A 26,726-nucleotide genomic window follows, 5' to 3' on the forward strand; every position below is an offset into this window, starting at 1 on the left:
AATTTTAACATCAAAATTAAAATAATCTATTATAATTCACATTGGATTTAACAAGCCAATTATTTCTACCATATTGTCTTGAGAAATTACTAAAATTACAGATTTAGAAATGAAGTATTCCATCAGCTATCTCAGGCATAATAATACCAGCGTGTAACAGTTTCTTTTTTTCTTGTGCCCCCTCAAGAAACAGGGAGGTATTGGTTTATATACTGACTTCTGTCATTTGGGTTTGAAGCACAGTTTCTATTGAGTTTAAAATATTTATCTCTGTAAATTACAGCTAAGTACCTTAAAAAACTGTGTAAATTTTAATTCTCAATCTGTTGTTGGATAAAAGAGTTCTTTTACGATTGAAGAACTGAGTAAACTACTTTAAATGAGTCAGCCTGATATGATCTCTAAAAGCTGCAATAAATCTGACATCTTGAGTTCCAGCAAAACTTCTCAGACTTTAGCTAAATGGGAGCTGTTCTCATCTATCAAGAGTTCAAGAGTGGCCAGTGTTTAAAATAACATCCTCACCCTCCCAATGTGGAGCTGATTGCCAGCACTTGGGAGGCAGAGGCAGGAAGCTCACTCTAAGTTCAAGGCCACTTTGGTTTAAGTAAGTAGCCTAGGCTACAACAGGTCTCATTTTTTTTTTTTAAATGGACTCGTGGTTTTGATTAGGAAGTAGTTACCAGATGGAAAACCCAGTGGCACTTTCAGAGCTGCTGTCTGACTTAGTCCTGGAAGAAAGAGGTATTTTAATGTGCATGATCCAATGCAAACCAAGTAACAAGGCTCTAATAAGAGCCTTAGCACAATCAAAAGAGCTCCACTTATTTAACACCGTAGGCTCTTCAACTTTGGAACCTATAAGCAGATTTCACGTTCAACGTCTCAAAAGTTAAATGAACTCTTGCAGGCTTGAACCACAGCAAATCCTGGAAAATTTGGAATATGTTACTAACTCCTAATCTTTTTCGAAACCCGACTTTACTCTGGGCAAGTAATCATCCCTAACGCTGTTGTTGAAACAGAATTTCTGTCCGAAAGATCATCTTTCTAATTCAGTCTGGCTTGCTGTTCTGTGTTTGTCACCCTCGTTTCTCTTAAATCTCACTTCTCCGACTATCATATTTTCAGGGCTTTTTAACGCGACTCGCTTTCTCCAGACATACATTTCTTCTGCAGCTGGATCGCCCTACTTTTCTCCCCTATCACCCGGGTTCCACTAAGACTATGTTAAACGTTAGACCCAGCACATGACCTCCGGTCATCCAGGATTTCCACACGCCGGCACTAAACCGTGCGACGTTCCAGGATTGCAAATAAAAACCGTCCTCTGGCGTCTCAACTCCTAATGAACCTGCAGCGTAAAATTTAAATTTGAAAAAATTTTAAATAAAGAACCCGCTCCCTTTTCTCTGCCCCTTGGCCCCGCCCACGAACCCCCCTCAAGCCTCCACGAGAAGCTGCAGGAAACCGGAGGGGGCGGGGCGGTGACGTCACGACGCCGGCGCGTCACGGAACGGCGGCGGCTGCGGCGCTGGCGGTGGCTGCGGCAGCGGCGGCATTTTAGTCTGCGGCGGCAGCGGCTGCGGGGCTGCTGCTCCTCCCAGCATCCCTGGCGCGGCCATTTCAGCCCCATCTTGGCCGAGTGGAGGGAGCTGCAGCCGCTGCTTCAGCAGTTTGAATTTCAGTTTTTCCGGAGTCTACGAACCGGCCGCGCCGAGGAGAAGCGGAAGACGCCGCCACCGGTCCCCCTCACGCCGCCGAGCGCCTCCGCACGCTTGCCGTTCCTTCAGCCGCCGCCGCCCCTCACGCGCCTCAGAGCCGCGAGGAGGCCGGGCCCGCCGCAGCGGGTGGCTCCCTGAGGGAGGCCAGACTGCCGGCCTTCCCCGCCCCCGAGCGGGCTTCCGCCGCCACCGCCGGCATGGCCCCGGGACTGCGCTCGGGCTAGAGCCCGGGACGGAGGGCTGCCTCCCGCCGCGGACCTCCAGCCCCGTCAGGAAGCGCCGGTCCCGGCCTCGCCGCTCCGCCTTCTTCCTCCGCGTCGCCGCGCGGGAGCAGCCGCGGGACCCGGCCAGAAGAGCCCGAGCGGGGCAGAACCGCCCCTCACGCCGCCGCCGCCGCCTCCTGCGCCCTGCGCTCCACCCCCAGCCGGGCCTGCTGACCGCGCCGAGCGCCGGGCTGGACTGACCGCGGCGGCTGAGCTGTGCGAGCAGCCGGCCCGCCCCTGAACCACGCTCGGACCGTCACTGACGGGTTGAATTGAGGCACCACTGCCGCGGAAGGTGAGAAGGAAGGAGGAGGATGTCGCGCCTAGACGCCGGCGCCCAGAGCAGCCCGTGACTTGCGGCGTGGGCCGTAGACCCAGGCGCGAACTCGGACTTTGTCTTTGGGGGCCCGTGCTCGGCCCTTCTCGGTTTCCGGTGGGTTCCCAGAGGAGCCTCTGTCCTCCAGCCTTTTCCACCATGTCCAAGATGCCGGCCAAGAAGAAGAGCTGCTTCCAGATCACCAGTGTCACCACGGCCCAGGTGGCCACTAGCATCACCGAGGACACCGAGAGCCTGGACGACCCGGACGAGTCGCGCACGGAGGACGTGTCCTCCGAGATCTTCGACGTTTCTCGGGCCACGGATTACGGCCCAGAGGAGGTGTGCGAGCGCAGCTCCTCGGAAGAGACGCTCAACAATGTCGGGGATGCGGAAACTCCCGGGACTGTGTCCCCGAACCTCATCCTAGATGGGCAGCTGGCAGCCGCTTCAGCTGTGCCCGCCAACGGAGGCGGCGGCGTGCCGGCCCGGAGCGTGGCAGGGGCACTCTCCCAGACCCTGGCGGCGGTTGCCACTTCAGTGTCTGCTCCTGGGCCAAGTAGTGCAACTCCATCTCAGCCCCCTGCCACTTGTAGTTCCCGTTTCCGCGTGATCAAACTAGACCACGGGAGCGGAGAGCCGTATCGGCGCGGCCGATGGACGTGTATGGAATACTACGAGCGGGATTCAGATAGTAGCGTCCTCACTAGGTCCGGGGATTGCATTAGACACAGCAATACTTTGGAGCAGACTGCGGAGCGGGACAGCGGCTTGGGCGCCACCGGAGGGTCGGTGGTGGTGGTGGTGGCCTCCATGCAGGGGGCGCACGGGCTGGACTCGGGAACTGACAGCTCCTTGACTGCTGTGTTACAGCTACCCCCGTCGGAGAAAATGAGCCAGCCCACTCTCGCCCAGCCGCAGAGTTTCAGCGTTGGGCAGCCACAGCCTCCACCGCCCGTAGGTGGGGCTGTGGCTCCAAGTTCGGTGTCGCTGCCGCCGTTCCCCGGAGCAGCGACCGGGTCGCAGCCAATGACGGCAGCCGCTCAGCCAACTCAGCTCCAGGGAGCCGTGGCCGGCGGCGCCCTCCCCGGGCCTGTTGGCCAGGGGCTGCCGCCGCCGCCGAATGTCAACCTGGCACAGCCTGTGGCCCTGACAGCTCAGCCTGGCCCGGCGGTCGGCTCCTCGTTGTCACAGCAGTTCGCCTATCCCCAGCCTCAGATACCACCCGGGCATTTGTTGCCGGTCCAGCCATCGGGCCAGAGTGAGTACCTGCCGCCGCACGTGGCCCTGCAGCCACCAAGCCCTGCGCAGCCCTTGTCTACCAGCGCTAGCGCGACCTCTGCTTCTGCGGCCAGCTTTCCTCTGGGATCTGGCCAGAGCGTTTCTTCCTTGGGTGCCCAGATGATGGGCGCCTCTGCCCAGCCCAGTGAAGTCGTGGCCCCGGGTCCGGTTCCCGTGGGCCAGGCCGCTCCTTGTCAGCCGGCCGGAGTGGCCCCAGCTGCTATAGGAGGCGTGGTGCAGCCTGGCTCTGGGCTGACCGGGGTTGGGCAGCCCCAGTCCGTGCAGCCTCCGCCACATATGGGTGGCAGTGTTCAGCTGTCAGCCGTGCCTGGTGGTCCTCACACCGTGGTGCCCGGAGTTCCAAACGTGCCTGCAGCGGTACCCGTTCCAAGCGTGCCTGTTGTGCCCACCACTTCTGTTACTATGCCAAATGTACCCGCGCCTCTGGGCCAGTCTCAGCAGCTGAGCGGCCATACGCCAGTCAGCCGGAGCAGCAGCGTCATCCAGCAAGTTGGTCCACCCTTAGCGCAAGGCACACACAGTGCACCAACAAGTCTACCACAGTCTGATCTAAGCCAGTTTCAGACTCAGACCCAATCTTTAGTCGGGCAAATTGACGATACTAGAAGAAAATCAGAACCCCTACCTCAAGCACCACTTTCTCTCATTGCTGAAAATAAGCCTGTTGTGAAGCCTCCAGTTGCAGATGCCCTGGCAAACCCTCTTCAATTAACACCTATGAACAGTCTGGCCACCTCTGTATTCAGCATAGCTATTCCTGTTGATGGTGATGAAGACAGGTATGTAAATTTTTATTTTGAACATCTGGTAGAGTTGCTTGCCCAAATAGCTTAGATGCAGTTTTGGGAGTGAGTTTGTTTGTTTCCACTTAAGGTCTTTATTTTTAAAACTTAAGTTTGGTAAAAATCAATTCAAAGTTTGGGAGTAAGGAGACAAAAGTCACGGGATTTTTGTTGTTGTTGTTTTGTTTTTGTTTTCTTTTTAAGAAATTAAATGGATAGTGGTTCAACGCCGTTGGTATATTTATTTCAGCTTAACAGTTTAAAGATGAGAGCTGGTATTGCCCCCACCCTTAGTAAGAGAGTCCCTTTCTAAGGTAGTAATTACTTTTGAGTGCTTATTGCAGTTTTGCCTGAGTTAGTTTTGAAACTCTTTAAGACGGAAAACCAGAGAGCCTTTTCCTGGGGGCAGGGAAGGGATGGAATAGAAGCAGTCTCCATCAGTGAATTGGGCAGACTGGAAAGAACGATAAAATGTGGTGAAGTCTAGCTTTGACTACCCCTAAGTCAGTCTTTAATAGAAGGGAGTCGTGAGAGTTCCCAGTAACTTTTCAAACATATTATTTTTGTTTAAGCAAAATAGGAAAAAAGAAAAAGTACTGGAAGATGGATGTTCTATCAGTCTTTAGTGAAGGGAGGTGTGAAATGCCTAAACAGTAGGCTATAGTTTTAAAATGTCTGTAACCAACGCCCTCTACCCAGAGTGTAGGGAATGCTTTTTAAATAGGTAGAAATTAGTGCATTGCTACACTGTTCAATAGCAGCTACGTTTGGTTGTGGCTACTTAGGAATTGTAGGGTTCTTTTTTTTTTTTTTTAGGAGCTATCACATAGACCTTTGACATGACATAATTCCAACCTTGTTAAAAACTTAACTACAATATTAACACTACATTAAACATTACAGGAAGAGTTGGGTATCTTCTTACATTGTAGGTTTTCAAGAGGTTAATTTTAGGTGCTAAAAGGATCAAAATTTGGTATGGTCTAGAATTAGTTATATAGACTATCATGAAATAATAAAGCTTCTCTTCTATATTTTAGTCTCACAGCCTTTGACTTCCAGTTATTCCCGTTTTAATATATGTATATGTGTATGTATGTATGTATATATGTACATATATATTATGCTAGTTAAAAATGCTTACTGGAATTCATCATCACTGTTTTTTTTTCTTGTGATTCAGAATTCATGACTTTTGTAGTCAAGTTGTAGGAAATCTGTTGCACTTGAAAACTCAAGTGTTCATAAGTGTGCTAGTCAACTAGCCAGTCACTGAAACATTTAATGTAGGTGGGATTACGAAGTTAAAAACAAAGAAAACTGACTTCATAAGCAACTCAAAACAACAACAACAAAAAAACCCCCTCTGTTCTCTAGTTGCTCCTGTTTTTAAGGGTAGGGCCACATATGACAGGCAGGTGAAGTTTACCTTTCACCTTTGACGGTGGTGAATAGTACCTTATCTTTTCTAACTACCAGTAACCTATGTTTTCTCAGTAAATTATCTTTTACTTGCCCTCTCTGATTTATACACTGTCCTGTCTGAATCTCTTCAATTAATGACTTTTTCCCAATCTCTTTTTACACATAAAACCTATGAATGAAAGGTACATCTTTCCTCTTCTTGCACTTTACAGTTTACAACATCTACAGTTAGATGTTGTAATGTAAAACATCTACAGTTAGATGTTCAGAACTTAAAAGGATAATATATTATTGAAATAGAAATCTATTGACAAATGGAAACTCTGAAATATATTCCTGTTGAGTGTTTCTACAGATGCATATATTTTACCTCACTATAGGAAAAGTTAGTAATCTCAGAAATCTTATTTCCATTTATAATGAATGTTTTGACTACAGATAGTGCTATGTCATTGTTCTTGCATCAGTTGATCCTTTTCAAGAGTTTGATTGTGTGTAGTCCCATTTTAAATGTGCCACTTTACCCCAGTCTTAAATTCTGCATTGCATATTACCAGTTTTTCCATTGTTAACAAGCTAGTTTCCAAGATGTAATCTTACACACTTGATGTTTTATCACTAGACCAATACACCTGGTGAAGGAATGAATCCATTAATTAGAAATAGGGTTTGGTTTGTTTGTTTGTTTAAAAGAGGGCAGTCTAAAGTTTACACATGGGGATAACAGTTTCCCAGGCACATGTTTAAATTACCCAGATGAATAACTTAAGAAACAATACTAACTAGAAACATTACTTTTAATATAAATTGAGGTTACTTAAAATCTGCAGTATCATTTATAATACTTCAAATACAGTATAAATTGGAGAGTTCTTGAGGAATTAATGTCTTAAACTTCCTGAATAGGTTAACACATTTCCTAAGGAAATACTTGTAAATATTCATTTTATGTTTAAATTCCAAATTTAGTGAACAGGTTTTAGTTCTTTTGTTTTTAAATGAAAGGAAGGAAGATGAGAGGTTAACTAAAGGTGGGTTTTAGGTTCCTACATTAGAAGTCTGTCATGGTTTGATTCCATTTAAAGCCTATATTGAATCTGTTTGGAGATTATTAAACAGCTACTGATGCAAAGAGTCCTTATCATTGTCTGCTGACCCTACATTATTAAGTAACAAGTTGTGGGATTTTTTCCAGTCATTTTGATTAGGAAGATTTATGGTTTTATATTAAGACTTCTCACGTTGAATTTGTATACACCGGTGGTTGTAACGATGATTGATAAAGAATTATGTAGCCACTTTTACAGTGAACATTAACAAACTTTGCTTAAACTGCCTATACATTTATTTAACAGACTTTTTTACTATAAATGAGAGGACATGTAAACTATCACTGGCCCTAAATGGAGCACAGTACAGATTGTTTCCCATAAATAACTGACCAGTGTGAACTCAAAAGGTAGCATTCCTGGAACTCATGAATGGATATAATTGTGAACTGTTGACTGTCTGATAGTTGAACATCTGATTATTGTAAGGATCCCTTAGTGTCATGTTACTTAGTCTTGTTAGTTTAATTTGAATAGTTTGCTAATGTCTAGTAATGTTAACTGGCATGTGTTGGTATGGGCTATAATAAATTTATCCATGTATATTTATTTAATGGAGTTCACATACCTTTAATGGACTTCTCTCTTTTTAACTTGAAGTTTAAGTGAGAATTTATTTAAATATATACCAGGAACAACATTGTCCTCTTGTCTTGGTATAAACTGTATTGACCCCCTTTTAAGAGCTGTGTTACAGAAAGGTCTCTGTGATCTTCCTGCACATAAATTTAAAATGAACACTCCTTATTTGAATCTGTTTCTTTGCACCTTAACTTTTTTTTTTAAATTTATTGCATCATGGAGGTAATTTTGCTTCTCTGACTTCACAATTAAAGAGTAAAACATCAGTAAAATACTGTCTTATGCCAAGCTAAGACTTTGGGAATGTATTCCTCCTACCCAGGAGTTGGTTGGTAGTCAAAGTATAAAATTAGATGTATTCATAACTTTATATTTAGTATAAAAACTGATAATGGTATGGTCATTAGAAATATCTAATTGCTAAAATATATATTAGTTGTAAACATGGATGTAAATAAACTGAATCTACAGATTTTTTAAAGAAGCTGAAATTCCTACAGCTTTTTCAGTAGTAGAATCTTGGCTTTTTATATTCACAGGAACATATCTTTTTTAAATTGAGAAATAGTTATATGGGCCAAATGTTTATTATTTTAAAGAAAATACATGCTACGTGTATATGGATGAAATACATTCCAAGTAACTATTTTAGTGTGGTTTTGTTTTTTTTTTCAGGTAGGTGAAAGAAGGGTATGGAATCATAAATATACTAAATCACCTTTGTGAGAAGTCACTTTACATAGTATTAGAAACAAAGATAATATGTACCCCTGAGAATAAATGCACCATCATTCTTTAAGGATCTGACAGCATTCATTTGGAATTGGTATGACACTGGGGTTATGCATTTGGTATGTGGTACTTTGGAGTGGAATTTATCTTTTTTTGCACAAGGAGAGGTTAGATGCAGATGTCTTCTGTTGTTCCATTAAACAAATGCTCTCACCCTCAGTCGTCTTAATAGAGGAAATGGATGTGAGGAAAGTAGAAAAGAGATTTTGATTTTTCTTTTCCCATGATGGCCTGAACTTAGGGATAGGAAAGTATTATATTGAGTGATGGCAAATAATTAAGATGAAAGAAAATATAACATCCAGTTTGTTCTTAGAAGTGAACTTGTCAATCAATAATGAGGATGGACTAATAGTCTGGTTTTTATAGCTTTTTACTTTTGGATAATTGTTTTAAACCACTTAGATACTATTTACTAATTACTCTTTAATATAAAAAGAAGGGGCTTTATAAAAGCCAGTCTGTCTTGTTAAATGTAGCCTAAATGTTGACTCCTTAGTAGATGCGTATGCAAAAGAAGACCAGTTTTTTTAAATAAGAAATTTTAGTTATTTTTGTTTGTGGAGTGTTAGGCAGCAAAACTCATGTCTTGGAAAAACCTTAAAGCTTGTAGGTTTTTTTTTTTTTTTTTTTTATACTCAACTACTGGTTTAAATTATTATTTTAGATAGCACTAAATAATAATACTGATGTACATACATCATTTATCTTTCCTATAGCAAACAAAGACATACTAATTATTCAATATCTGTATGTTTTTAGCCTAGCATTGCTTTAAAAAAAGAAAATAGTTGCCTTTTTAGGAGACAGAGGCAAACTCTGTAATTTAAGGCCAGCCTGGTTTAACATAGTTCAGGCTAGCCAGGGCTATATGATGAAACACCATCTCAGAAAATTATATGCCCCTCATAAAGATTCACCAGCCTGCCGTTATCATACCATGGCATTAATAAAATACACTTTATTGTGTATAGTTCAAACTTGAATGATAATATTGAAGTTACATGAATTGGCTTCATGTATGTTGCCCTGAACTTTTCTAATTAAAAAAATTAGCTTCATTTTATTTTATATATGAGTGTTTTGACTGAATGTATGTATGTGTACCACATGTGTGTTTGCTGATACCAGTAGAGACCAGAAGAAGATATCAAGTCCCCTGGAACTAGAGTAACAGATGGTGTGAGCTGCTATGAGGGTGCTGGGAGTCAAACCCACTCCTCTTTAAGAGCAACATTTGCTCTAAACCACTGATCCATTTCTCCAGTCCCCCTCCCTTTTAAATTCAAATTTCATAATCAAAACTCCAAATCAGACAAACTGTGTGTGTGTGTGTGTGTGTGTGTGTGTGTGTGTGTGTGTGTGTGTATGTGTGTGTGTATGTGTGTGTGTATGTGTGTGTATGAATACATACGTATTGGTAAAGTGAAAATTTTACAGATAATTTAAGTTACTAATTTTATTGCTATCCACTTAGGATATTTACTATTTGTTAGATTAGGCAAGGTAAGCAAGTGAAATCTGATTGCTAGTTTAACTTAGCTGAGTCTCTTTTTCCATTAAGTATTCACTAAAATTTGACTGGAGTTTTACTCTATAGAAGAAAAGCTTTTTCTGACAAATATATCAATTATAAAGAACATTGGAATATTTTAAATCTATTTTTATTGTTTTAGACTGTTATTTTTTATTAACAGCCTATACAACAGATAAAAGGTTTAATATGTAATAAAGGATTTTAAAAGCAAATTTTAAGGCCCAGTAGTTTCTAACATAGAGTTATAGTTTTACCATTTAGGAGGTTGTGTGTATTACACCAAACAAATCTTTTGTATAGTTTACCTCTGCCATGGGAACAGGCAAAAATGGAAAAGGGTGTTCTTTTGATTAAATACAATGAATAGTATGTGTATTAACATATGAATGACCATGACACCAGACAATTGAATTAAAATCTGTTGCTGTATATTTGGGATATTGGACTTTAAGCCAGTCACTAAGCCCTGCGAAATTTCTGCTTCCTTATATGAAAAATGAGTATACTCACCTTGGAGATCTCAGTCTTAATGCTGGGACTCTTTAATATACAGTTCCTCCTGTTATGGTGACCATGAAATTATTTTCTTTGCTACTTCATAGCTGTAATTTATCTACTGTTACAAATGGTAATAATAAATATCTGATATGCGGGATGTCGATATGTGACCCAGTGAGCGGGTCATTTGGCAGCCCACAGGTTGAGAATTGCTGGTCTAACATACTAAATTTTATGTGAATAATCTATAATCTAGGAAATTGGAGTAAATACTCCCATCTCTACTACAGATAATCCCTTGAAATGGTATAAATTTTTCAAAGAGTCTTCAGTTTTGATATACAAGTGTAAGACTGGTAAGGAAAGATGTTTTACCTGCCTGTGTGCGTGCCTGCTGGTGCCCATGGGAAAGGAGAATACTGCTTTAGCCATGGTGTAGTCAGAGTTATAGCAAATTGTGTTCTAATCTTGATTCTTCAACTACTTTGCTGATTTAATTGACCGAGTCGTTTAATTCCCCCTCAACTTTTATCCCCCTCCATTTGTAAAGTTAAATTTGGGTCTTAATCATATTTTAAAGTTCTATCTAGTCTGATTAAGCCCATAAAAGATATTGGGAAGAACCATTTGTCAAAATCCTCCACCACTTTTTTTGCTATTACCATTGTATGATTGATTGATTGGTTGATTGATTGATTGATTGATTGATTGGAAGAAAATGAAACTTCTCTACCTAAGCACTCCAGAAGTAATTGAATGCAAAATAAATAGCTAAAGGAATAGTATTCCAGTCATTCAGTCTTTGTAGATGGCATCCTATATGATTAGATTATCTATGATACATGTCTTAGGTGTTGATGGAGTAAATAGGAAGTATTAGTGGGGATCAGCTTAAGAAATGTGATTTCTTAATATTAACTGACTTCTGTTTAGACATTGCCTTTGCGTATGTATGTATGTACGTTTGTAGCTGAGAACATATCTATCTAAACCAGGACAAATCGAAAACTTGCTACCTCTGTTCTCCAGCCAACCAGTTTTCTGTCTTCAGAAGTAGTCCAGTATCTGTACATTTTCTGAGGCAAATCTTAAACTGAGTTTTAACTTAAAAGTCCATTCACATTAGATCACTGATAAGAGGTGATTTGCTAAGTTCAGAGAAGTAGTAGCTTGTGAAATGACATTGAAGGGTGAGACTGTCATACTTGGGAAATTATTTGATTAATTTGACAGGAAGAAGAGTGAAGAGCTTAATACCATAGTTAATTTAGATTCTTCCTTTCCAGTTGCTATTTATAAGTATTTTTTGAAGCTTTTTTTTTTTTTTTTTTTTTTTGTTCTTTTTTCGGAGCTGGGGACCGAACCCAGGGCCTTATGCTTCTAGGCAAGCGCTCTAACCACTGAGCTAAATCCCCAACCCCTTTTTGAAGCTTTTTATTGCTAAATTAGTATTTGTCTTACAGCTTACTTCAGCATTTGTTTTAGTTATTGTATTATTATATATTAAAATGTGATAAACTTGTGGGGGTTGTGGGGAGCCCCCAACACTGAAGCCCAAAAGTCAAGAGCTGTTAACTTGGCAATTATGCTAAATAGTTTTTGTATAACTAACTCTAAATTATTCTCTTTGCTTCAGCATTACCTTGATGATGAAGAAATGCTTGATGCATATTAAGATTCTCTACTAAAAGTTGTATTTTGTACAACATAAAATTAAGCTTAATTGTGTCAGGCCCTATATAAACTTAGCTCCATTTGATCTCTTCAGCAACCTGTAAACAAGTGTTCTATTCTCTTTTATGGATTAAGAAAACAAACACTTAGGTCTGACATTCAGAAGCCAGTATTCCTTTGCTTGGTTGCTTTGATATACTTTAAGCTTCACCAACTTTATGGCTTTGAGATATGCATATGTATGTTTCTCTTCCCTACTACAGTTAACCTACAAATAGAATATCTTGCTAAAGCAAGTGGATATATGTTATATGTGTTTGTCACTTTCTGATATACTGTTTTTATAAACTGGGAAAGCAAAGTGACAGATTAGTGTATGATGCCAGGGACTAGAGAAAGAAAAGGCCATTGTAAATACCAATGGACACAATTAAACAATTACTTTGAAATGATATAAAAATTGAGGGGACTAAAGGCCTAGGAAAACTCTATTAATAAGATTATTTCAATGCTAAATGAAATGTAATAGCACAAAGATTACTGTAACTGAAATGATATTAAATATTGTGCATTTTTGACTATATATTCTCTTCCTCAAGAAATTACATTGGAAACCAGTTTTCTAACAACTTGCTTGACGTGAATACAAACTACTACTCTGAAGGGGTGGTATGCAATTCTTAGAAAAATGAGATGTAGTTTATATTGAATTTATTGCAGTCTTTAAATAAAAATGCTGTTTTCTTGTAAACATTTTTCCAAACCACTGATAAAATTTATCCTTTCCTCCCTGTATTATACTTTATTTCATAGAACCTTTTGATACCCTAATGTTTACTATTAACTGTAGATAATTTTTAATTTTATATTTGATTTATTAGAAACATATCATTACATTTAAAAATGGTGGCATTTTATAACATAAGTCATGTGACTTTATTTGAAGCCTATTTGCTTAGGTGGTGAATTTGCTTCAAATTAAATGTACATATTTCTGAAGTCAAAATATCTGAAGTTCTTTTTTTCTTAAATGTCATCTCTCTGAGTAGACTTAATTTTAAATACTCTTTATAATGAAGTTTTAATTCTAAACTGGACACTCAATTTCAAAGTTTACTCAGCTATTCTCTCCCTCTGCCATCTTCTTAGAGTTACTTCATTAAAGTTGAAGTTTCTAAACAAAACCTAAGGAATACCAAACCAGTTCTCATATGGTACTGGGCAGACCTGATTTAGTTGGTGGTAAGAGGAGCCAAATTATTGTTTTCAGATCGTTTGCTTCCTGTCTTACTTAGCTGATTTGGTTTTTTGAAGCACAGTGGGGAAAAAAGTAGCTTAACAAAAGTTAGAAAATATTGGAATCCTCTTAAATTTTGTTTTTGGCAGATCTAATCCGTGTTTCTGAGTAAAGGGTTCAAAGAATAGAAAGGAAATAATAGAGTAGGGAAAGCAGTAATAACTACATTGTTTAAGAGTCCTAATTAATCCAACAACTACTTTGGTTATTTTCTGTTATCCAGTGTCATTGTGCCTTTTCTAGTTTACCTAGAGGGGTACCTGTTGGTTAAATCTAAAATGTTTTCTAACAAATGGTTTTGTATACAGCATACAGTTTGACTCAGTTCTGATTTTGAAGTCATGATTCTGTTATTTTATAGTTTAATGATCATTGATATTTGATTGCTATTGCAGACAACTATGTAGTTTTAAGGGTTTTTTGTTTTGTTTTAAATTTTCATCTATGTATATGCGAATGTGTGTGTGAATGTATGCCATGTGCCTGCCAGTGCCCATGTAGGCCACAAGAGGGTGTTGGATCTCCTAGAACTGGAGTTACAGTGAATTGTTGTGACCCAACTGATATCTGTGATAGGAGCTGAGAGCCAGATCAATTGCCACCTACTTTTATTTTTAGGAAGCTACTTTTGTGTGATCTGGTTCTGATCAGTGAGATAGAAATAGTAAATCTTAGTCCTGTTAGGTAAGGTTGTTGTGGAGATCGAGTCAATTAGTGTAAAGTAGTGTGAGTGGCGTCTGGTATAGCAAGCATGCCCTTAGCTGCTATTCTTATACTAACGCATGGATCAAAGGTTTGGTTTTTGTTTTTCCTTGTGGACTCAGAGAAGAAAGATTGAGTGAGTGAGTGAGTGAGTGAGTGAGTGAGTGAGTGAGTGAGTGAGTGAGTGGGTGGTTGGGTGGTTGGGTGGTTGGGTGGTTGGGTGGTTGGGTGGTTGGGTGGTTGGGTGGTTGGGTGATTGATTTGACATAGATTCCATGGAGTTGGAGTCCCATGCAGTTATGAGAGGATCCTGGTAACCAAACTTGGGCCCTCAGCAACAGCACTTAATGTGCTCTCAACCAGATTGGCTATCTTTAGCTCCAAGTCAGGGATTTTTAAAGTGATGTAACAGGTACTTATTAACTCCCATAAAGTATAGGTAAGTGGTGAAGAAGACAGAATTATGCTTCATGACTGTAAACTGTTAGGAACCAGGTTTCTCAAAAGTTTATTATCTCCTTGAGAAATTATTCCTAACATAGTCAGTTGTACATACTGGAGTTTGCCTACATTAGCTCATCAGTTATTTACAGTTCTGTGATGTTGGCCCTAAGGATAGTAGGAATAAGTGATGTAGTTAATAGGTTTTTACCCTTTAAAGGGACAGTAAACTAATCTAGAAATTAGAATCCTCCCCTACAATTGCCCCATACACATACTAGCCCAGAGAAACTGCACACAAGTAAACTTAAGATGGAAATGTATCATGAGCAAACCAGGAAGGATTTTACATTATTTATCATTAACCGTTCTTACTTTTAACAAATCCTAGGAAGCTATACATATTGTACATGTATATTCCATGGAAAACAACTTAACAGCTAAAACCATTGGACTGTTAGTTAAGGCATCTGATACAACTTGGTGTTGATAGGCTCTGAACTGGTCACATCAATGTATATATGCACACAATTAAATATTAGTATTTAACATTATCTGTTATTCTTTCATTTATAACTTTGATCCTGAATTACTGTGGGTTCTGGAGTGTGTATGTATCTCTAAAATAATTGTTTTAAACAATATCATTTTCTTTTTCCTTTTTCAAGTTTAAGTGGTTACACTGTAGGAATCTAAAATCTTCCATTTTTTGTAAGTTCTGATTATTCTGTACATTCTCAACTTCATTTCCATTTGATTCTTGGGTCTCACAGGAATCCTTCAACCGCTTTCTACCAAGCGTTCCATTTGAACACGTTTCAGGAATCAAAGAGCCTCTGGGATAGGTATGATTACTTGATATGGAATGCATACATGCAAAAGTGTATGCATGAATTGCTTTGCATAAAACTGATCTTTGCTTTTTTAAAGAGGGAATGCATTATCTAGCTAGCATGGGACAAAGCAGCAAAATAAACCAAAATAATATTTTCTATAGAATGTAAATGTGCTTTTTATTTTACTACATTGTGTCCATATTATATCTTTCTTTTTTAAACATTTACATATTTCTCTTGAAATACTCACTTCATATATCTTAATACAAAACATTTTTTCTGTTAAGTCAGTCTTAATTTTTGTGCTGTTTTATAGAATTTATAACACACACATCATACTACTACTACTACTACTACTACTACTACTACTACTACTACTACTTCAAACTAAAAAAACTGGAGAAGGGACAAGACCTGAATAACAAAATTGCCACTAATTTTGACAAGAAATTGTCACCAAGTTTGCTTATTAGAATTTCATAGATCTGTACAATTTGTAAGCCCTCAAAACGGTTTTTTGTTTTTTGTTCCCCCCACAGAGATACTGTTTAGGTCTTATTTTTCACTTAACAAAACAAAACAAAAAAAACTTGATTTCACTTTTGGCAAAAGATACTTTGGTTTATCTTTCTGCTTAACACACATTTTTAAATAGTTTATGCTTTGTTCAGTTATTTGGCTGAATATTTATTAGCAATCCATCATTCAGTGTTTAATTAATAGGAGTTGAGCACAGTGTTTTTTGGTTTTTTGGTTTTAATTCCCACAAAGCTTGTTAGATTCTTTTAACTCTGCCTGGCAACGCATTTGTGTCTTCTGGCATATTTTTGGATAACACTCATGGACTCAACTCCATCTCTTTCATTAGAAAAGAGAGTTGCTAAGTGCATGTACATGTCATATTAAGACATGGTCTACATTGGCTTAATGGAAAATGGTAAACCTTTCTTGTAATTTTTAAGCTTGATTTATTTGTGCGTATAACTCTAAGGCTATTTTCTAAGCAAAGTATCTTGTAGATGGTTTGTTCCTTACTTAACCAAAAATCGTTTTAAATAATTTTGAAGAGGAAGTTTTAAAATTTGTAGTACTGTGTTCATGTATAAGTCGTTTTTTTTAGTTTTGCTCTAACAGTATACAGTATTATAAATAAATACATAAGTAGATTATAGTGTGAAATACTTGAAGTTTTAGTCACCCAAGTAGTACTTGAGGTGAACCTTATACTTTTCCAGAAAGGAAATGTAGTGCTCTAATTGAATATAATAAAGGTAGCTTTTAATGCAGTTTAATTATTTGAAATATCTAGCTCTCATAAGCTGTCATGTCAGTATGAATGCTATATTATTTTCGAGAGAGGTTTGATCTTTACTTTCTATAATTTGGATCTAATACCAAAATAGTCCTTTAGGTTTCATTATAAGACAACCATAAAAATTACTTGCTCATAATTTGTTGTTACAATGAAGTACTTATTTGTTCTCTTTAATAGATACCAAATCCGTTTAACATATCAGAAATGAGGCAAGTTGCTGTATCTACATTGTTTCTTATTGGCTAAAAAATTATTTTTGAGCTGGGTAAAAGGCAGTGGACCTGAATTATCACCAATGTTTTAAAAAAAAAAAAGAAAGATAAAGGTGTAGCAATCCAGACACTAGAACACTCGGGGATCTTACTGGCCTGCTGGTCTACCCAATATAGCCAGTTAGTAAGGTGCAGATTCAGTGAGAGACCTTGCCTTGAATTATAAGATGGGATAGAGTAAGACACCTGATGCTGACCTCTGCTACACACACACACACACACACACACACACACACACACACACACAGAGTATGTATTTTTTTTTCTTTTTGGAACCTGTTATCTAGAACTAAAGTTTAGTGGATATTTGTACTGTTGCCAATATAATCAGAGCTTAATATTGTAGGTATTCTTCTCTGTAAGCTGGCCTGTTTGGTACCAAGGTAACAAACTGAACACAATGGAAACTGAGAATAGTTTCCTTTTAACTCTTTACATGAAAAAAAAAATGTGGGCTGGAGATATGGCTCAGTAATAGAGTAATTATACACATGCATGCACACAAACACACAGAAACCAAAGTGGAAAATGACTAGCTTTATTAGTTCTGAACAAAACCAGAGAACAGTTTATACATTTTATTTGGCACATCTCTGCAGTCTTGTTAAGAGACACTGAGAAAGCATTGTGGTTCTATTTATTCATAGCAGATGGGTTAAAGATTTTTTAATACTTAAAATGGTAATTATAACTTTTGACTTTGTTTTGGGTCTCACCAAAAAGCCTAATTTTGGACTACTGTAAATTAGGGACTTTGTATTTTTTTTTTCTTTTTTACAATTTGCCAGGTAAATATTTTACAAAGGTAATTAATTCTGTTGTTAAGTAGAACCATACAAAGAGTTAGGACAGTGGTTCTCAGCCTTCCTAATGGTGTGACCCTTTAATACAATTCCTCCTGTTGTGGAGACCCCCCCCAAAATAAAACTATGTTGTTGCTTACTCATAACTAATTTATACTACTGTTATGAATCAATATAAATTTCAGATATGCAGGATATCTGATATGTAACAACCGCCACCCCCAAGAGATCATATCTACAGATTGAGAACCACTGATTTAAGAGGCCATAAGTCCTTTATATGATCTATCTATACTATTTACATATTTTTTTGAAGCATAAATTTTCATATCAGTGTTGCCTGATACCACATTTCAGGCTTCTGTTTCTGAAATCTTGGAATGATATCCAGTAGAGGTAACATTTTTAAGATTTATTTTTATTGGGGAGAGGTATGCTACTTGTGTGTAGGTACCGGGAGGCCAGAAAAAGGACATCAAATTTGGGTCTGGAGTAAAGGTATTTGGGAGCTATGGTGGATGCTAGTAAACAAACTTGGGTCCTCTGGAATAGCTGGAAGCGCTCCTAACTATTGAGCCATCTCTCTAGTTCTGGGGATAGCTTTTAAAGCCAACTTTCAAACCAACTTTCAAACATCCCAGAATATCTGAAGGTCCAGGATTACACCCAATTTTAAGAACTGAAACCTTTTTCTCCTGCTAGGATACTTTCAATTTATCAAGTCTTTTACAATCAAAATAGGAATAACTGATACGCTATTACATATTAACTTAAGAGTTCTCCTTTGTTTCTTCCTGCATTTAAGTTAGAATTAACAATTTGAGAGACTTTAAAATAGATTGCCTTTGTCTATATTCAGATCATCTTTTCTGAGGTGTCTAGTATTTGCTTATCTACTGAAATTGAAGCCTTCCTTTTCATCATTTCGTAGGTACCATCATAGTTTGTATTCCATATTTGTCAGTTTTGCAGAGTCCTCGGAGCCAGTTGGTGAAAGTATTTACAAATGTGAAGAGTCCAAAAATAATCCAGTCCTTTCTTAACCTCTGTTCATTAAAGTAAATAGTATAGCTTATATAATTAGCTTTCTAGGAGGTTATATCCTTGTGAAGTCAATTTTCTGTAATACCCTCACATACTGGCATTTTAGTGATGCTAAATTTTGACTACCTTTTAAAAATTGTGCTCATTCTTAGACTTGTTAAATCTATCTGGTTTTTTTGTTTTGTTTTGTTTTCAGAATTTAGAAACCTGTCTCAATAATCATTGGGAATCAAACATCAAGAGGTTTTATCTATAAAAGTTTAGTGTAAGAATTATAGCAGTTTTACCATCTCTTAATAGCATATCAGGAAGATAAAGGAGTGCTAGAAAAAGAACATTTAGACTAAAGGGAGGAAGCCAGACTGCTTATAAAAATTTGCCTTAGGGATAAGCACTTGAAGTGTTTTGTCTTCATGAAGAAATGGGTTAAAACTCTGGGAAAAGATAACAAGATACATAACCCACATAATTGAAAACGATGGCTCCTTTATAATATGCAAGCAGTTTCCACTTCACAAGGAGAGTTGGAGTCATTGGTCAAAGCTACTCCAGAAGGTAGTTTTCTTGGTCGAAAAGTAGATATAGTTTGGTATTAGAGTTAGAGAACTGAGGAAAAGGAGCATTCCAGTTAGAGAAACAGTACTGTGGATCATTGTAAAGATACAGAGCTTACTTAATATGTGTGGGTTAATATAGTAAGAGTGGTTAAATTGGACTTACCAATATAAAAGCAACATAGAAGAGGAGGTTGATTGAACAGAGAAAAAATATGATTGTCTGGGATTAGGAATCAATCAGTAAGATCTTACAGTTCATGGATTATAAGCACCCAAAGGACTTGAAAAACCCAGTTGACTGAGGAAATGCTTATATTATAGGTTGCATTAGCAAAATAATTAATTTAGAAAGTACATATATAGATGAGGTTTATGGTTTTAACTGTTTTATGGATTAGTCATCAGACCATTAGATCCAGGTATACAACTGCATGGAGAAATAAGATGTATTTTTCTTCTGTATTTAAAGTCCAAACTTTAAAAGAGGCCAGGATTCCAAGGAACAGAGTAGGAAAAGAAAGGGCTGAGCCAGAACTATAAGCAGTACCACCTAGCATTTTGAGATCAGAACAGAAATAGTATGAAAAAGGATTTAGAAATGGGAACTTTCTGGGAATATTGCTTCCTAACAAAAAAAGAAAAAATGTTTGCATCTGCTCGTAGGTAGAGTGTCTGCTTGCTGGAGTTTTAACTATAAGCTTACTTTCAGTTTTACTGTAGTTCATTTAGAGCACTTGGTATACTGATACCTGTTTTCTGCACATCAGTAGACTTCAGAAATGACAATCAGAAACTGTTTAGCAACTTACCAGGCTAAATGGTTTTGTTTCTTCCTTTACCACCTGTCTTTGTTTAAATTACTAAACAAATCATCCATCCTACTTACAAGAGATCATGGTAATTATGTTCAGAGTGAAGTTTTAGGTAAATTAAGGAGGTATTTATTATTCATATGTTTCTCACCAAATTTTAAGAGAACAAGAACTTTAAAGACTGGAAAACTGTAAATTCACTAACCTACAAAATCTAGAACTTTACAGCAGAGATTTGTTAGGAGAACCCTCTTAGTGTTGACTCAGAATAAGAGAAAATTTAAATGCACCCTAAAATTTTTACTAAAGTAAAAAGAAAGGGTGCCTTTCTTTTGTTGTTCTGTTTTTCCATTGTATTCATCAACAGTTTAAGATTTAGGTTCATACTTTAATATATTTAAACTCAGGTACAGTTTGTAAGCCTTTTGAGAAGAAAGAAATATCACATGAAATTGTAATTCTTTTTAAGATTTGGAGCAGTGGAAGAGATTTAAACTGTAGCTGGTGTGTTCTTTATGTGTCTGCACACACATGCTCATACTAATATCGCAAATAAGTCGTTGAATATTTTGGTTTTGGTGATCAATAAAGAGAACTTTTAAATAAATGCTGTGGATTACCAAAAATTAGTTTCTATGTTTGGATTTTTAGTTTGGTATTTCTAAAATAATTGTTTTTAGAAGAAATACATTTTAATAGAAGAAAAGAATTGCAGTTTATTATCCTTTACCTGATATCCTTAAAAATAATATGTTTGTTATGACAGTTTTTCTCTTCAGAATTTGAAGATTCATTATTATAAATATGAAGAGCTTTGTAGGATGCTACTGGGGTTTTTTGTTTGTTTTGCTTTTGGGTTTTTGTTTTTTTTTTAGCTTTTTAATTCTATAGTATTTGAGTCAAAAATAATGGTATCTTCTATATTAAAAGTGTGTGTGCAGATAGTATGACTGTCACTGTCCATAGTTACTTATTTATACATACTTAAGTATGTAATATACTCAAGTGTATATTGCATCAGACATGGAGGCGCAGGCCTTTAATAACAACATTCAGGAGGCTGAGACTGGTGGTTCTCTCTCAGTTTGTGGCCAGCAACTTCCAGGACCACCAGAGCTACACAAGAACCCTGTTCGCAAAGGAAATCAACAACTCAGAGTTAAATATATAGTTTCCCATTAAGAAAGTATGTAGTTTCTTTACTTATTCTTGAGTAGTATATGCCCTCTGTTTACTTTGTTATTCAATTTTATCCAATTTCAATTTTTTTATTTTGTTATTACATCCTTTATAAATGTGTATAGGACTGGGGGATGTGACTTAGTGTTAAGGATGATTTTGTGTCTAATATATGTGAGGCTCTGAACACAATCTTTATCACTGGAAAAGAAATAAAAGGAGGGGGGGATGGGCAAGGGAAATGACTCAGTGGGTAATGTTTACCACATAAGCTTGAGGATCTTAGTTTGATTCTCCTCATTCACACTTTGAAGGGGGTGGGGGAAAAAACAGGAACAGCAACACACACCTGTTCAATTCCAGCACTGGAGAGGATCCATAGAGCTTGAAGGTCAGCCAATGAGAAGCCCTAGTTCAAAATCTAAGGTGGAGAACTGATTGAGGAAGACACTTGATTCCTCAACACATATGACATATACATACATGTTGACACAAAAATAAAAAATGTCTATCAGCATGTAGAAGCTTTTTTTCACTGTGTCATATTAGATCAACTCTAACATTTATTGTAATTTCTATGTTCATTTCTGGGAACATGTGGTCTTCTGCTTTTATTCTATCAGGACTATTTAGATTAATTGCTTATCTTAGATATTTAAGTTCATATTCCTAGTACATAATCTATGGAAAAACTATGTGTAAAAATATAGGTAACTGAACAGCAATGAATTTTATCTACATTATTTATTATTTATGGGTAGTCGTATAGAATGTTTGGAATACTTTAATGGTTTATACTTGAAGATGGATTTGTATATGACTCTGAAGATATTTTTTCAAGTGGCAAACAAAAGGTTAGGGATGTGGCTGTTAGTGGTAGAGCATTCACCTACTCAAAGTCCTGGCTTTAACACCTAGTATGTCAAGCGATTTTCACAAAAAGTTACTTGAGGAATTCTTAACAAGCTTATTATTCAGTGTCTATCACTTTTCAAATTAATACTTGGAAATTTTAAGCCATTCACCTGTACCTTCCTACTCATTGTTTTGTTCTGATTTTTTTCCCCCCGTTTTGTTTGTTTTTCATAAAGGAAAGTGAGCTAAGTGATGATAAATATAAACTTGGTTATTGACTTGAAACTTTGAAAAGTATGTTGTCAGTTAAGTGGGATTTCTCTTCCTGACAACAGAAATATTGTGAGATCATGGTTGATAAAGACTTCTATGTAAGCACCCATAAAAGGAATTCTAATATTAAATTTTCAAAAACCCTCCGATTAATCTTTATTCATCAATAAGTACTTCAGCTAATTTATTTTAGAATAAGACTTTTCTACCATTTGGAACTAAATGATTTGAAGTAACTTTTCAAATACAACCCTGTTCTATATGATAACTAATTCTTTAAAATGTGTGCTTAAAGGAAAAAATTGAAATGGAATTGTATTTCTTAAACATAGTTTTTAGACTCTGGGATTATATTTGTATGTTTATTTATTCTTCTACTATAAGCTTATCAATAAAAATAACAATTTGCTTTATGTATGGCTAGTTTAATTCTGTGTTCTAAAGCCTCCTAGGCACTTACTGTAATAATGTGTGTTAGTTAGCAGTCCCTTTAACAAAGAGTCAAGCAGATTGCTCATTAAATGACATTAAGCCTTCTAGACAAACAAATTACCAGTGCTATCAATACACATTTCAAGAAGCATTTAGTTTATTAAATAGGACTACATGTTTTATCTTCTTGAGAGATTTTTCCCATGACAAGAGTAAATCATCAAAATTAGACACTTTAAAAATACTGATTTTGATTGCTAGGATTATAACTAAGAATTTTCAGAGACATTTGGTGATAGTTGATAAAGCAGTCACAGCTTTGGATAAATATGGATTTTTGCCTTCACCAGGTGATTTCATTATAAGTTTATGCATTCAGGGGAAAAAATCCAATTCACATAATTTTAATGAAGTCAATGTGTTGTGAGATTACATTTGGAAAGATTGTATTTGTAAATAGTCATGTATGATAGAAAAGTTGCATTCAAAGGTAAAATCTATGTATGGTAATACACCTCATACACTTAGGTAAGATACCTTAGATAGTTGCAGAGTTTCCTTTCCAAGACTGTCTGGAGTTTTAAACATACTGATCTTCCTCAATAATGGGTCTCTTTCTTTCTCCCTCCTCTTTGCTCCCCACCAATCCACCCATTCATTAATTAAATTTAGAGTATAATTTAGCTAAAATTCTATCCACAACTTTTGCCTTTGCTGTGGATCACCGATTTTTAATGATGTCATTCTTTAGGGATTGAAATAGATGTCCATTAGGAAACTTTCTGGCAAAAAGAAATTTAAGATACTCTTAACGAAGTAGTTTTGGCCATTTTAAAATATTTCTCCAGGTTTTTTGTTTTGTTTTTTCTTTTTTTCTTTCTTTTCTTTAATTTTTTTTTTCCTCCTTTACCCAGATATTTCCAGGACCACTGTTGATTAATTCAGGATATACTATTTTTTGTACATAAAGCATGTGATGAAATTTGTTCTTACCAACATGTCTACTTTAAAAATTGGGAGTATAGACAGAGATGTCAGAATAAACATGGAATGCTGTCTCAAGTGTTGAAGTGATCCATGCAGATTTTTATGATTTTGCCAATTTTGCTGGATTAGAAACATCCATGGATTTGGGCCAGAGAGTAGTGCTCCAGTGCATTCTATAGTGTTAAATAAAAACTGTCTATATCAGTTTGTATGGTGTTAAATCAGAATTTCTGGATCATGATCTTAAACTTTTAATTGGTTCCATTTCTATTTGACTCTTCACTGACAAGTATTCTGGTGGCCCGAAACTCCATGTTGGAATTTTAAGTTTTAGTCAAATCAAGTATTTCAAATTATTTTACATCTAAAAATATCATTTGTGTAATCATGGTAAAACATGAACCTTTGCTATAAACGATTTTAAAGGCTATTTGATTACAGCACTTATTTACTTAAACTCTTTGCTAGAATTTTTTTTAGAATTCAGCATCGGAGGAGGAATGTGACATAATAATGATCGAAAGCCGAAAGTTTAAAAGTTGTGATGCCCTCACATGGTGGAGGGTTATTCTAGCTTCTAAGGACTGAATGTTGTCCACAAGAGTGTCTCATCAGGTCATAAATTGGTAAGACTTAATGGATTAGATTTTATGTATTATACCTGATGTTATTGTATTGAGATGACTATATGAACAAAATGAGCACGTTGTGTAATTAATAGTATAAAATATAAGTTAAACTTAGAATTTTAAATACTTGGATTATGTAATAATTTCAAAGTCTCACAAAGTACAAGGCCCTGTCTCTGTAGTATTTAATAAATAAAGCAGTTTAAAAAAGAAAGTGAAATCCTGTATAATAGTGACACTAAATATTTTTGTTGCATCTGTCACAGATACTTACAGTATAGTAAAAGCCCAAAATACTTTGCAGCTATTTTTCCAGGAAATATTTTAGAAGTAATTTTTTAAAGGAATATATCCATTTTCTTCATAAAATACTGTATACATTTTATTTCTTTGGAGGATTTTACTTTCTTGATAAAGGCCATCTTTGTTTCTAAACACAGCCAGTTTTTTCCCATTTTAATGTTGAAAATACTTATAATGCCAGTGTCATATGAAAACAATATATTAGATGTCAGTATACTTTTTTATATCCTGAAAATTAATTTCTTTCAGAGTTTTCTGCTTAGAAAACAACTTGTTTTATGTACCTTCCTTGGTTTGTTTTCTAAAGCTGTGTTTTAATGAAGTGGGTTTTTAGTAGGAGTTAGGTTAGGGTAAATAAGATTTTTTTTTTTTTTAAATCGGAAGTTCATATTTTGAAAATGAAGGGAAAAAAGTATGGGCTAAATTTGATGTCCATAATTAAATAGTTAAAGAACAAATGTTCTTATTGAGGTATGGTATACAAACACTACAAAGCTATCATGAAGTATTTGGAATTATTTTCTAAGAAAGCTAAAAGGTGTGGATTGATACTAAGCAAGCCACTGTAGCTGTTTCAGCTTTGTATTCAAGCAGACATAGGTCTTTGTCCTCTATCCCCTTAGCCACACTCATGCCTAAACTTCTTCTCAGTAATATCCTCAAGTTGTTTCTAGTGTGGTTTTTATACCTACTCTGTAAACTGAAATTTCTTCAAGTAGTAATCATGAGAGTGGGAAGAAATAAAACAAAGTACATTCTTTATTATTCATATGCTTCTTTTTTCATTTTTCTATAAAAATCTACCTAACTCAATCAGAAATATCAATTTCTCTACAGTATGTTTTAATAATTAAAAACTGAAAATTGTATGAAATTTTAGAATTTGGGTGAATTACACCCATCTTATATAAAAGTTTAGAGCATTCATCAGATCTTCAAAAATAGTTACTATCAATACTAAATGTTTGGCTCTGCTTGGTGGCATGTGCCTTTAATCCTAGCACTCGAGAGTAAGAGGTAGGCAGATCTCTTGAGTTTATCCTTGTCTATATAGCAAGTTCCAGGACAGCTGCAACTACATAGTGAGACCTTCTCCAAAAAATAACAAGCTAACAAAATGAGTGAGTTTTGTTTTAAAAGGCAAGCCTTGTTAGTCACCTAAGTGCATGATTTACAAGAGGAATTTTTAACAAGTGCATTGATCCTACTGATTTTCACTGATAACTGATCTTGACAGAAGAGTGATAGAACAAATCAGAGCTCATACTGCTAGGTGTGGTGGCACATGCCTTTAATCCCAGCACTTGGGGATTTGAAGTCAGGACCTCTGGAAAAGCAGTCAGTGCTCTTAACCTTTGAGTCATCTCTCCAGCCCCAGGGAGGCTGTTTTAAAAAGAAGCAGAGTCAGGCAGGTCTCTGAGTTCAAGCCCAGCCTGCTCCAAGGATCAAGCTCCAGGAATGCCAGGATGACACAGAGAAATCCTATCATTTTGTTGGGGTAGGAATTCTTATACTGCCCTTGTTTAAGTTTTGATTCGGTTTCTCTACAGACTAGTTGTGTTTTTGCTACTATTAGTTAGATATATAGCTAACTTAGTTTTTTTAAAATCATAATTATATAGACATCTATCAGTTTCCCTGATGGGTAAGGCTCCTTCTTTCCACCTATAGAAGGCCATTATTAAAAGTGTGTACCATCGGGTTGGGGATTTAGCTCAGCGGTAGAGCGCTTGCAAGGCCCTGGGTTCGGTCCCCAGCTCCAAAAGAAAAAAAGTGTGTACCATCATTCCTATCAAATTTTCTTGGTTTGCAGAGAAGGAAATTGAAGCATGGAATGATTAAATGATTTATTATATAGTCATTAAATGGTGGCACTAGGAGTCACATTTAATTTTCATTGGAATATATATAGGTTCTCAGTATGCCAGCATGGAGAGTACCCTAGATAACTTGGTAGATAAGTTTATATTAAACAAAATTATGAA

General features: G+C 37.1%; 1 protein-coding gene across 3 annotated transcripts in view; it reads left to right on the forward strand.

Annotated features, from left to right (window-relative positions):
* Window positions 1-1,578: 1,578 nt before the first annotated feature.
* Window positions 1,579-26,726, forward strand: part of Tsc22d2 (TSC22 domain family member 2) — a 45,768-nt gene continuing 20,620 nt past the window's right edge. Inside the window, exons 1-2 of one of the 3 annotated variants that reach the window (XM_032898358.1) lie at window positions 1,579-4,384; window positions 24,278-24,429. In XM_032898358.1, the coding sequence (XP_032754249.1) occupies window positions 2,463-4,384; window positions 24,278-24,320 (1,965 nt within the window). In that variant the 5' untranslated portion in view covers window positions 1,579-2,462 and the 3' untranslated portion in view covers window positions 24,321-24,429. Of the gene's footprint in view, window positions 4,385-15,217; window positions 15,290-24,277; window positions 24,430-26,726 lie in introns of those variants that run through there. The other 2 variants (XM_032898355.1, XM_032898357.1) reach the window with 2 other exon arrangements.

The sequence above is a fragment of the Rattus rattus genome, chromosome 3, assembly GCF_011064425.1.
Source record: "Rattus rattus isolate New Zealand chromosome 3, Rrattus_CSIRO_v1, whole genome shotgun sequence".
Lineage (NCBI taxonomy): Eukaryota > Metazoa > Chordata > Mammalia > Rodentia > Muridae > Rattus > Rattus rattus.